The sequence below is a fragment of the Microcaecilia unicolor genome, chromosome 2 (assembly GCF_901765095.1).
Source record: "Microcaecilia unicolor chromosome 2, aMicUni1.1, whole genome shotgun sequence".
NCBI lineage: Eukaryota > Metazoa > Chordata > Amphibia > Gymnophiona > Siphonopidae > Microcaecilia > Microcaecilia unicolor.
Window position 1 is genome coordinate 327038916 of NC_044032.1, and position 12226 is coordinate 327051141.

General features: G+C 46.6%; 1 protein-coding gene across 1 annotated transcript in view; it reads right to left on the reverse strand.

Annotated features, from left to right (window-relative positions):
* The window catches only part of DNAH6 (dynein axonemal heavy chain 6), a 2906060-nt gene that overhangs the window by 1911805 nt on the left and 982029 nt on the right, over positions 1–12226 (reverse strand). The window contains exon 33 of the mRNA XM_030192089.1: positions 4473–4640. Within this exon, the coding sequence (XP_030047949.1) occupies positions 4473–4640 (168 nt within the window). The remainder of the gene's footprint in view (positions 1–4472; positions 4641–12226) is intronic.

A 12226-nucleotide genomic window follows, 5' to 3' on the forward strand; every position in this document is an offset into this window, starting at 1 on the left:
ATCTTCCCTTTCCTTCCCTGCCTCTTGCTCGCTCCCTCGCTCCCTCCCCCTCCCTGGCAAAGCATAATGCAAATGTGCGCGGGGCCGTGCTCCTGCTACATGTGCCACTGCCGGCTTCCCTCCTTTCTCCGGAAACAGGAAGGAACTTATATTCTGAGATGAGTGAAAGAGAAGGAGGGAGGCCTGCAGCGGCGTGCGCAGCAGCAGCACGGCCCCGCGCACGTTTGCATTATGCTTTGCCAGAGAGGTGGAGGGAGTGAGTGAACGAGCAAGAGGCAGAGAAGGAAAGGGAAGAGCATGTAAGTTCGTGGTTCCTCCAGGCTGCCAGGTAGGAGTGGCTCATTTAGGGGGGCACTGCCCCCCCTCGCCTCCCCCAAACTACGCCCATGCCTGCCAGGTGTCTGATGTCACTTCTGGTCTCACGTGCTGCTATGGGCCCAATAGCAGCACAGAGAGAGTGGGAAATGGACCAATGACTCCAGGAGAACGGGAGATAAGATTTCAAAGAACCACTTTATTCAATGACTCGACACAGAAACTGTGTTTCGGCCAAAAGGCCTGCCTCAGGAGTCTAAAAACAATAAATATTTAAAAACATAAGTTCAAATAAACAACAATGATAAGAAATTATACATCAAAAAAACTCTAACAGTATATATATAGTTTAGAGATAGACTGGAGTAAAAGCATATATATAAAAATATATAAAATTATAAATATATATAGACATAATTTCACAAAAAATACAGAATGATAAAAGGAATATATATGTCAGGTTCTCAGATTCAGAGCCCGCGGGGCTGGGCTCTGGAGCAAACGTGAGCCCTTGGGCTGCTGACGAGCGACAGCAGCAGGCAAAACCCACCAACCAACACTGAGTAAGCACACCGGCAGGGACTGCAGGCACTGCCCAGCGAACCGGAACACATGGACTGGAATCCCCCGGACTGGAGGACACAGGACTGGAACACTGGACTGCAATCCCCCGGACTGGAACACACACCGGACCGGAACACACTGGACTGGAGCGCACCAGACTGGAACACACACCGGACCGGAACACACTGGACTGGTCCCCCGGACTGGAGGACACAGGACTGGAACACTGGACTGGAGCACACTGGACTGGTCCACACAGCTTCACCTGCACTTAGCTACTAAGCCCCCCCAGGAGTTGAGCTCATGGGTTCGAGTAGCCAGCAGGACTTACTGGACGACACAGGGACCAGGACTAGAACAAGCTGTAACTGAAGTGCACCTAACTCCTAAAGTGACCAAAAGTGTTCCTAAGCCCAGCACCAACAGAAAAGCTCCTAAGCCCTCCACTAACAGCAGTGCTCCTAACAGAAACTAACAGGGGTGCCCCTACACCCTACACTAACAGAAGTGCAGGGAAACCACAAGGGAAAAGGAAGGGAAGACAAATGCCAGACCTAACACTGGTACTTCCTAAGCACCAAGCTGCAGCAGCTAAACATGGGTTCTCACCCTGGTGCTTCCTAAGCACCCAGCTACAGCAGCTAAACACAGGTCACGAGGAAAAGCGGGGAAAGCACAAGAAAACAAGCAGGAAAGCCAAATACCCAAACAACAAAAGGTGCTTCCTAAACACTTACTAACAAGGGTGCTCCCAGCACCAAACTCCAGCACGGCACTAACAGCAGTGCTACACACCGTAACAAAAGGGAAAAACAGGGAAGTCAAACACACAAGTCACAAGTGCACACTGCACTAAACTAACCGGGACCTAAAGCAAGTAGCCAGAAGCAAACGTTGCGAAGGCCCCGAAGGAAAGAACCCACTTCCTTATCAAGGCCCTCCCTGATGATGTCACACTCCCTAGACCCAGGCAACAGCACACTAACCCAGAGAGCACACTGAAAACCATAGAGGCCCAACCCACACCAATGCAACACCGTGAAACACTTGAAGCCAGTACACCCAAAGAGAGTTAGAGCAACTCAGACTACCCACACAGGTGCAGTATAGTGAAACAATTAGAGCCCTGCTGCTGGAAGCTGCCAACACAGAGAGACAGAGCCAGCTCAGAAAGGACAGACAAAGAAACAGAAGCCAGCTAAGAAGCTGACCCCCAGGAAAGAGGTAAGTTTGAGAGGGGTTCAGACCCCAATCATAACAATATATCAATAAATCTTATATGGTCTAAATAGGAATTAAAATAAAGGCACATATATATAAAATGTGTATCCAGAAAATGTTTATATATATATACAGATACACATATATACACATATATAATTATATGGGCCCAATGACATCTCATGGACTAGCAGGGGGCGGGCTCAACTCTTCGTCCTAGTGCGGGGTCTGGTGCCAATCCAGAAGTCACAGTAAGACCATGACACTAGTAAAATGCAACACAATAAGTATTGCAGTCAGACCTAGAACATCAATACGCCTATTGGGAAACTGAACAAGCTGCATTATTACAGAAATTTAAACAGAAACTCTATGCAAACAGACTATCTGGCCTCTGTCATAAACACTGAACACAAATAGACCCTTGCCAGATACAAAGTAAGTGACCACAAACTTAAAATATAGATACATAGACAAAATTTAAACTTAAAGCCCAAGAAGCCACACTCTGAAAGCAGTGCAACACTAGAGAAAGAGAAATAGAAACTAGAAAGAAAGCAGTGTCAATTAAATTTACTGTAAAACTGACATTTTCCATTCACTGAATTAAAAATAAAATTCTTCTTTCTGCCTTTGTTGTCTGGCTGTTGGTTTTTCTTGCCAATCATGTTTGTCCCACTCTCGAGGTTCTGCTTTCCTTTTTTTAAATTTCTTAACACCGGGTTCTGCTTTCCTTTTCTTAACTTTCTTTACAAGATCTCCAGTCCATCTCCTACTTCTTTTCTCCCTTCCTGCCTTCTTCACTTCTTCTCCTATATTCAACTCTGGCTTTGATCTTTTCCCTTCAGCTTTCCTTCATGTATCTGCTCAGACTTTATTCGTTCTTAGTATTCAATCTTCATTTTTATAAAAACAAATCTATCTACAGCTTTTCATCTCCCTCACCCCAACCATCCCATTCTTCATCCTGTTATTCCTGTCTTTTGCTAATTCTCCCCTCTTCCAGCACCTTCTCTTTCTCTTTCCTCCCTTCTGTACAGCACCCTCTGTGTTTTAACTCCTTTGACCAGTATATTCTCTCTCTTTCTCTCACACCCTTCTGACCAGCATATCCTTCTTCCCTTACCTCAATCCAGCATCTTTCCCCATCATCCTCTTGTATCCAGCATCTCTCCATGTCCCTCCATTTCAGAATCTACCCTATATCCCTATTCCTCCCATGCCCAGCATATCCCCTCTCTGTCTCCATCCACGTCCAATGTCTAGCATCCCCCATCATTTTCTTACTCCCCCCCCCCCCCCATTTCTAGCATCTCCTGGCTTTCTACTCACCCCATGTCCAGCATCTTCCAATATCCATTTTCCTCCCTACTTGATCTAGCATCATTTCTTTCCCCTCCTCCAAGCCAGCATATTCCTCCATATCATTCCAGTACATCCATTCTCCCCCCCCCCCAACCCAAATCAGCATCTCCATTCTGTCACCTTACTCCTTTCTATGTCCACTATATCCCCTTCTCTCCCTCTGCTGTCTGGGCATTTTATTTTCTAATTGGGCTGGTCTCAGTCTCTTTTCCACTTTCCTTATGTCAGTCTTCTCTAAATTCTTTTCCAGGTTTGCCTTTCCATTTCTTTTCTCTCGTTTTGTCTTCTCTATATCTGTCTGGCTCTAATCTTTTTTTTTTTTTTCACTTTTCTCTTTTCTGTGTTTTTATCTATTTTTCCCCTCATTCTCTTACCCTCTAGTCATTAGTCTGTTCTTTTCACATCTCATCTACTTACTGGTTTTTTCCATTTTTCTCTCATCTCCTCTCCAGCACTCCCACACCACATACTACCTAATGAGAAAAAATTGGTCAAATGCACAAATCACAGATTTCAACAAATAGACAAAAAGAACCACATATCAGTATTATAGAGCTGAAATGCCTGAAATGAACCCTCAAGAAGTCACACCTTGCATATAGCAAAACTTGCATTGATCCAAAGAACAGCCTTTTGCATGGATTTTGGAACATGCTTCTTCAACTGGCCCCTCCAATGTGCCCTATTGTTCCTGCTTATGTGGTTAGAGATATATTCAGTTGTTGAGTACAGAAGTTGAACATTTGTAAGATACTCATCATTATTCAAGTCAGTTTTTGTTGTTTTCTTCTTGGTTCTCTACCAATCTTGATTCCTGTACTTTAATTCAAAACGTACCTTGCCTATGTCTTAGTACTAAGATTTTTAGTAAACTGAAAGATACCAAAAATTTAGTGTTTAAATTAGCTTGCTGATTTGAAGTAAACATATGAATAAGACAAAAGATAAAGCAGTGTAGCATTATTATAAGTGAATATTTACACAATGTTTATTTTCATAAACCTTACCTCTGCAATTAAGGCATAGTTTGGAACCATCATTGCAAATGGTCTGAACAGAGCTTTCAGATTGTCAGGTAACTCAGTTCTACCAGCATAACCAGGGTTCATTGTGATAAATGCTGCACAAGTCATTACCAACTTTATTTCGCGTCCCTCAAACATAAATCTCGACAGCTGTTTGAAAGAAAAAGATAATTATATTATTATTTATCAACTCATTATCTGTTTATATTGTTTTAAAAAATCCTAAGAATTTTGCTTAATGTTTAATGCACTTACAGGATAATTTTAGAATACAGTTCTGCAGGTAAAACAATCAGAAATGGCTTTTTCTAAAACTGTTTGGAGTATATGTGCTTAAACTTATGCATAAGCTCCCTGATATTCAGCTGGTGGTGGGCAGTGCTTCGACTTTATGCTGCCAGCATTCAACCCAGATGTTCAATGCTGGGCTGTTTCCAGCAACTGGCATTGAATATCCAGGTTTTTCATTACCAGCTAGCTCATGACCGGTTAAGTCAACATTCAGATTTAACCTGCTGTGGCTTAGCAGGCAAAGATAGGTCTGCTTTAAATGAGGACTTATTTGGCAGCTAAGCCTGGCCGGTTAAGTTCCAAATATTGGGACTTAACTGGTCACGCCCCCAACATCGCCAACTTTATTTGCAGTGATAACCAGGCATTTTCAGGAGCAACAACCAGTTAAATTGAACAGTTATCCACTGAGACATACATTAAATCGGTTGGCGGATGTTCCTAGCTGGTTAACTTGCACTGAATATCGGGGTCCCAGGTTATCAAGCTTGGGGGAAGGGTTCCTGAGGATGAGACTGGGAGAGGGTTTGCACTTGTGCACATTTATCCAGATTAAATTCCTGAGCAGCATATAATTTCTTACTAAATAGTCTCAATACCTCACAGAATTCATCATTCTTATTACATTTCCATTTGTTTGACTCTTTCTGTTTTGGACACAAATTTATCTCTTGTTATTCTAGCTAACATTCTCTCAATTTTATTACCATATTATATTTATAATAGAGATTTCTGTATCCTTTGATGAGATAAGGCATTCAACTCTGTCATGGTAGACGTATATATAGATCTGCAATGTGCAGTAGGGAGTCTCTGTTTGTCCTTTTGCAATTGTTCTTTAGGTCCATATACATACTTCCAAGGTCACTAAGGTACACCTAAGAGTATCCCTAACCACACCCTCTCCAAAGGACATTACATGAAGTAACACCCACCATCAAGCCTTCTCCAGAGTGGCCCCACACTCTGGAATGCACTCCCAGACTCCCTAAAAGGCTTCACTCAACGCAAGACTTTCTCTACTTCAGGAAGCAGGTGAAAGCTTGTCTCTTCTCCTTAGCCTTTAATGGAAGAGCAACTAGCTTGCTAGTCACAAATACACATGGACTAACACAGGTCTGCACTAGATGAGATTATATTCATGCACCTTTCTGACTTCAAATGCAATCTTCTTTCTTTAAATTAGTCTCCTTATTTTCTAAATCCTCTCTATATGTCCCACCTTCACTTACACCCTATGCTGCCTATTAACTACTACTACTAAAAATCATTGCTATAGTGCTACCAGCTGGACAGACAGACAGGACAAATAAGGGACAAGGGTAGGACCGGCAGACACATAGGGATAAGGGGCTATTGAAGAGAAAGATAAGATAAAGGTTATGAACAAGTGAAAAAAGTTAGGAGTCAAAAGCAGCATTAAACAGGTGGGCCTTAAGCCCGGATTTGAAGGCGGGCAGAGATGGAGCTTGACGTAGTGGCTCAGGAAGTCTATTCCAGGCATAGGGTGCGGCAAGATAAAAGGAACAGAGTCTGGAGTTAGCGGTAGAGGAGAAGGGTGTAGTTAGGAGAGATTTACACAGTGAACGGAGTTTCTGCGAAGGAGTGTAGGGTGAGATGAGGGTGGAGAGGCAGTGAGGGGCTGCAGAGTGAATGCACTTATAGGTCAATAAGAGGAGCTTGAATTGTATACGGAAACGGATAGGGAGCCAGTGAAGTGACTTCAGGAGAGGGCTGATATAAGCACAGCGATTTTGGCGGAATATTAATCGTGCAGCAGAATTTTGAACAGATTGAAGCATAGGCGTAGTTTGACTGTTTCATTTGGGGGGGCAAAGAATGGGCGGAGCATATTAGCATATCATTTGCATATATACATATGCAAATGAATATGCTAATGTGGAGGAAGGAATTGAATTTACAGGCAAAATATCACAGATGCACATTTCAAAAAGCTGACACATTTCAATTAATAAATTATGAATAAAATACTTTTATCTACCTTTGTTGTCTGATCATTTAGTTTTTCTATTCGCTTTGGTCCCAGTGTCTTCTGTTTTATTCAGTGTCTTCTTTCCAGTAGGCTTCCCTCTGCTCCCCACCCCTCGCAGTCCCATCCATCTCTTGCTCCTTCCCTCTGCTCCCCACCCCTCGCAGTCCCATCCATCTCTTGCTCCTTCCCTCTGCTTCCCACCCCACCCAGTCCCATCCATCTCCTGCTCCTTCCCTCTGCTTCCCACCCCTCCCAGTCCCATCCATCTCCTGCTCCTTCCCTCTGCTTCCCACCCCTCCCAGTCCCATTCATCTCCTGCTCCTTCCCTCTGCTTCCCACCCCTCCCAGTCCCATTCATCTCCTGCTCCTTCCCTCTGCTTCCCACCCCTCCCAGTCCCATTCATCTCCTGCTCCTTCCCTCTGCTCCCCACCCCTCCCAGTCCCATCCATCTTCCCTCTGCTCCCCACCCCCCCCCCCCGCGAGGTCCAAGATGGTGACTCCGTTTACCCCCTCTCTTCCTCCCTCCCTCCCTCCGCCGCAGGCAACAGTCTTCAGCTTTTTCAGCGTTCCTGGCAGCGGTAGCGATGTACACGCTGCCTTCGGTCTGCCCCGGAAGCCTTCTCTTCAAGTTCCTGTTCCCACCTATGCGGGAACAGGAACTTGAAGAGAAGGCTTCGGGGCAGAGCCAAAGGCAGCGTGTACATCGCTACCGCTGCCAGGAACGCTGGAAAAGACTGCTGCCTGCGGCGGAGGGAGGGAGGGAGGGAGGAAGAGAGAGGGGTAGATGGACACGCTCCTCTCCGTCCGCTACTCCGCTTGGCTTCGGAAGGCGGGACGCAGACAGAGAGAGCAGGAAAGCCAAGCGGATGGAGAGGAGCGCGTGCGTGCATGTGTTTTTTTTTTTTTAAACTAATGGCGCGGCGGCGCCTCATCGTCGTTTGGGGGGGCATTGCCCCCCCTCGCCCCCCCAGTCTACGCCTATGGATTGAAGAGGAGAGAGATGGCTGAGTGGAAGACCTATGAGAAGCAAGTTGCAGTAGTCCAAGCGAGAGGTGATGAGAGTGTGGATATGGGTTCTGGTAACGTGCTCAGAAAGGAAAGGGCGAATATTGGCGATATTATAGAGGATGAAATGACAGGTTTTAGCAATCTGCTGAATATGTGCAGAGAAGGAGAGGGAGGAGTCGAAGATGACCCCAAGGTTACTAGCAGATAATACAGGAAGAATAAGTGTGTTGTCGACAGAAATAGAGAATGGGGGAAGGGGAGAGGTTAGGTTAGGTGGGAAGATAAGGAGCACAGTTTTGGACATATTAAGTTTCAGGTGGCGGTGAGACATCCAGGCAGCAATGTCAGACAGGCAGGCAGATACCTTGGCCTGGATTTCTGCTGAGATTTCTGGTGTGGAGAAGTAGATCTGGGAGTCATCAGCGTAACGATGGTACTGGAAACCGTGGGATGAGATCAGAGCACCAAGGGAGGAAGTATAGATGGAGAAAAGGAGAGGTCCTAGGACGGATCCTTGAGGTACACTCACTTACAGCGGGATAGAGGAAGAGGAGGATCCACCAGAGTATACACTAAAAGTACGCTGTGAGAGATAAGAAAAAAACCAGGAAAGAGCAGAGTTCTGAAATCCAAGTGAGGACAGCTTGATCAATAGTGTCAAAAGAAGCAGAAAGATTGAGAAGGAGGAGGATAGAGTATAGCCCTTTGGATTTAGCCAGGAATAGATCATTGGAGACTTTAGCAAGTGCTGTTTCGGTTGAATGAAGGGGGCGAAAGCCAGATTGCAGTGGATCAAGAATAGCTTGAGATGAAAGAAAGTCGAGGCAGCGATGGAGGACAGCACATTCTAGTATCTTGGATAAGAAAGGGAGGAGGGAGATGGGGCGATAGTTGGAAGGAGAAGTAGGATCCAGTGAAGGTTTTTTAAGGAGTGGGGTGACTACGGCATGTTTGAAGGCATCAGGGACAGTTGCAGTGGAAAGTGAAAGATTGAGGATATGACAGATGAAAGGGATGACAGTAGGAGAGATAGTGTTGAGTAGATGAGTGGGAATAGGGTCAGTGGAGCAGGTGGTTAGTTTTGAGGAGGAAAGAAGAAGTAAAGTTTCCTCTTCAGTAATTTTGGAAAAGGAAGAAAAGGAGGCAGGGATAGGAGGGTTGAGAGAGTGGACTAAGGGAAGGAGGGGTGGAGGTGAGCAGGTTGTGAATTCAAGTTTTATCTTGTGAACCTTGTCATGAAAGTACTCAGTCAGAGTCTGGGAAGAAAGTGAAGGGGGAGCTGGAGGAGAAGGCACTTTGAGGAGAGAGTTTAGCGTGGCAAAGAGACGTCGAGGGTTCGAAGCAATAGAGTTAGTCAACTGGATGTAAATGTAATAGTCCTGTTTGGCAAGTAAGAGAGCAGATTGGAAGGAGGTCAGCAAGAATTTGAAGTGTATGAAGTCAGCATGGGTACAAGATTTTAGCCAAAGGCGTTCGGCAGAGCAGGCACAGGAGCGTAGGTAGCGGATTGTAGAGGTCAGCCAAGGCTGGGGTTCGGTACGTTTTATAGGACGAGACACAGGAGGAGCGAGAGTGTCCAGAGCAGATGACAGAATAGTATTATAGGAAGAGACAGCCTCATTGACGGACTTGGTTGACATAGCAGTAGAGAAGAGATTTGAGACTCTGGAGGACAGGGTAGAAGGGTTTATAGCCTGTAGATTCCTAAATGTGTTGGTTAAAATAGGACGGGTCTGGGGAGGAGGATGTTTAAGTGTGAAAGTTATAAGATGATGGTCAGAGAGGCGGAGATTTGAGGCAAGGAAACTGGAGGGTAAGCAGTTGGAGAAGAGGATAAGATCAAGACTGTTACGATTTCAGGTTCAAAACAAACATTCACTAGAATGTGAGCCCTTGGACCACTGCCGAGGAGCAGCAGCGGCAGGCAAGACCCCCAGCTGGGACTGGGCAAACAAGCGAGGCTGGAGCTGGAATCTGGAATGGACTTGGCCAGAATGACAGGACTGGAACTGCGGCTGTAGGCAGACAATGCTGGAACCACAGGACTGGGATAACAGGAGGAAAACAGGACTGGAGCAGCTCCGGGTTTCACCTGCACTGACTGACGTTCCCTAGAGGTTGAGCCCCTGGGTGCGGGCGGCCTGCCGGACTTACAGGATGGAGCTGGACTGGATCAGGATTCACAGACAGACTAGGCAGACAGAGCATACATAGAAGCTTGGCAGAAGCAGGGTTCAAGATATACACACAAGCTGGGCAGAAGCAGGGTTCAGGATAAACATACAAGCTGGGCAGAAGCAGGGTCCAGGATATACATACAAGCTTGGCAGAGGCAGGGTTCAAGATATACATACAAGCTCGGCAGGAGCAGGGTTCAAGATATACATACAAGCTTGGCAGAACCAGGGTTTAGGATATACACACACACAGGCAACAGAACAGAACCAAGACTGGAGGCTACCAAGCAGCCACAAACAGAAACACAGATAGTGAACAAGGCAAAACAGAAGAGATGGAAGCCCACAGACAAGAGCAAGACAAAGCAGAAGGGCAAGAGCCCACAGAACAAGGCTAGGTAAGCCGTGCAACAGCACACCGACTAACCTGATGACCCTTGGCAATGCAAAGGCCCTGGATGGAAGAACACCACTTCCTTATCAAGGCCCTGACTGATGATGTCACAACTACAGGACACAGGCAGAAAGCATACTGAAGCACAGAGAGGCTAAATACACACAGGTGCAGTATAGTGGAGCAATTAGAGCCATGCTGGAAGCAGCCAGCACACAGAGACAGAGACAGAGCTAACTCAGGAAGAACAGACAGATGCTAGCTCGGAAGCTGACCGCCAGAAATAAGGTGAGACTGAGAGGGGTCACAACCACAATCGTGACAAAGGCAGTGGCCATTCTGGTGAGTAGGGGTGGTGGAGCACAGCTGAAGATTGAAGGAGGATGTTAAGGCAAGAAATTTAGAAGCATAAGAGTCAGAGGGGTCATTAGCATGAATGTTAAAATCCCCAAGAATGAGGAAGGGAGATGAAGGTTCAAGAAAGAAGGAGAGCCAGGCATCAAAGTCAGAGAGAAAGGAAGAGGGGGATTTAGTAGGGGGTTGATAAATGACTGATACTCGGAGAGGCAGAGGAGCGAACAGACAGATCGAGTGGACCTCAAAGGAAGAAAAGCAGTGAGACTGAGGTGGAAGAATGGGCTGGAATTTACAGGAGGGTGAGAATAGTAGCCCAACACCGCCTCCACGGCCAACCGAGCGAGGAGTATGGGAAAAAACATAATCTCCATGACATAGGGCCACAACTGAGGCAGAGTCCTCAGAGCAAAGCCAGGTTTCAGTTAGGGCAACCAGCTGGAGGGTACGAGAGATAAAGAGGTCATGGATTTAGGAAAGTTTGTTGCAGACAGAGCGGGCGTTCCATAGAGCACAAGAGAAGGGCAGAGAAGAAGGTGGGTGGAGAGGAACCGATATCAGATTGGAGGTATCAGGTGTGGCCTACATGAATAGGATAAGAGCTGATGTAACATAGTAACATAGTAGATGACGGCAGAAAAAGACCTGCACGGTCCATCCAGTCTGCCCAACAAGACAAACTCATATGTGCTACTTTTTGTGTATACCCTACCTTGATTTGTACCTGTCCTCTTCAGGGCCCAGATCGTATAAGTCTGCCCAGCACTATCCCCGCCTCCCAACCACCAGCCCCGCCTCCCAACCACCAGCTCTGGCACAGACCGTAAAAGTCTGCCCAGCACTATCCCCGCCTCCCAACCACCAGCCCCGCCTCCCACCACCGGCTCTGGCACAGACCGTATAAGTCTGCCCAGCACTATCCCTGCCTCCCACCACCGGCTCTGGCACAGACCGTATAAGTCTGCCCAGCACTATCCCTGCCTCCCAACCACAAGTCCCGCCTCCCACCACCGGCTCTGGCACAGACCGTATAAGTCTGCCCAGCACTATCCCCGCCTCCCAACCACTATCCCCGCCTCCCACCACCGGCTCTGCCACCCAATCTCGGCTAAGCTCCTGAGGATACATTCCTTCTGAACAGGATTCCTTTATGTTTATCCCACACATGTTTGAATTCCGTTACCGTTTTCATTTCCACCACCTCCTGCGGGAGGGCATTCCAAGTATCCACTACTCGCTCCGTGAAAAAATACTTCCTGACATTTTTCTTGAGTCTGCCCCCCTTCAATCTCATTTCATGTCCTCTCGTTCTACCGCCTTCGCATCTCCGGAAAAGGTTCATTTGCAGATTAATACCTTTCAAATATTTGAACGTCTGTATCATATCACCCCTGTTTCTCCTTTCCTCCAGAGTATTCTCCAGAGTATGTGGGGGACCAGGATTGGGATTAATGTCACCAGCGGAGAGCAGGAGAAGGAGCAGGAGAGTATGGAGAAGAGCAGGAGAGGTATGACGAC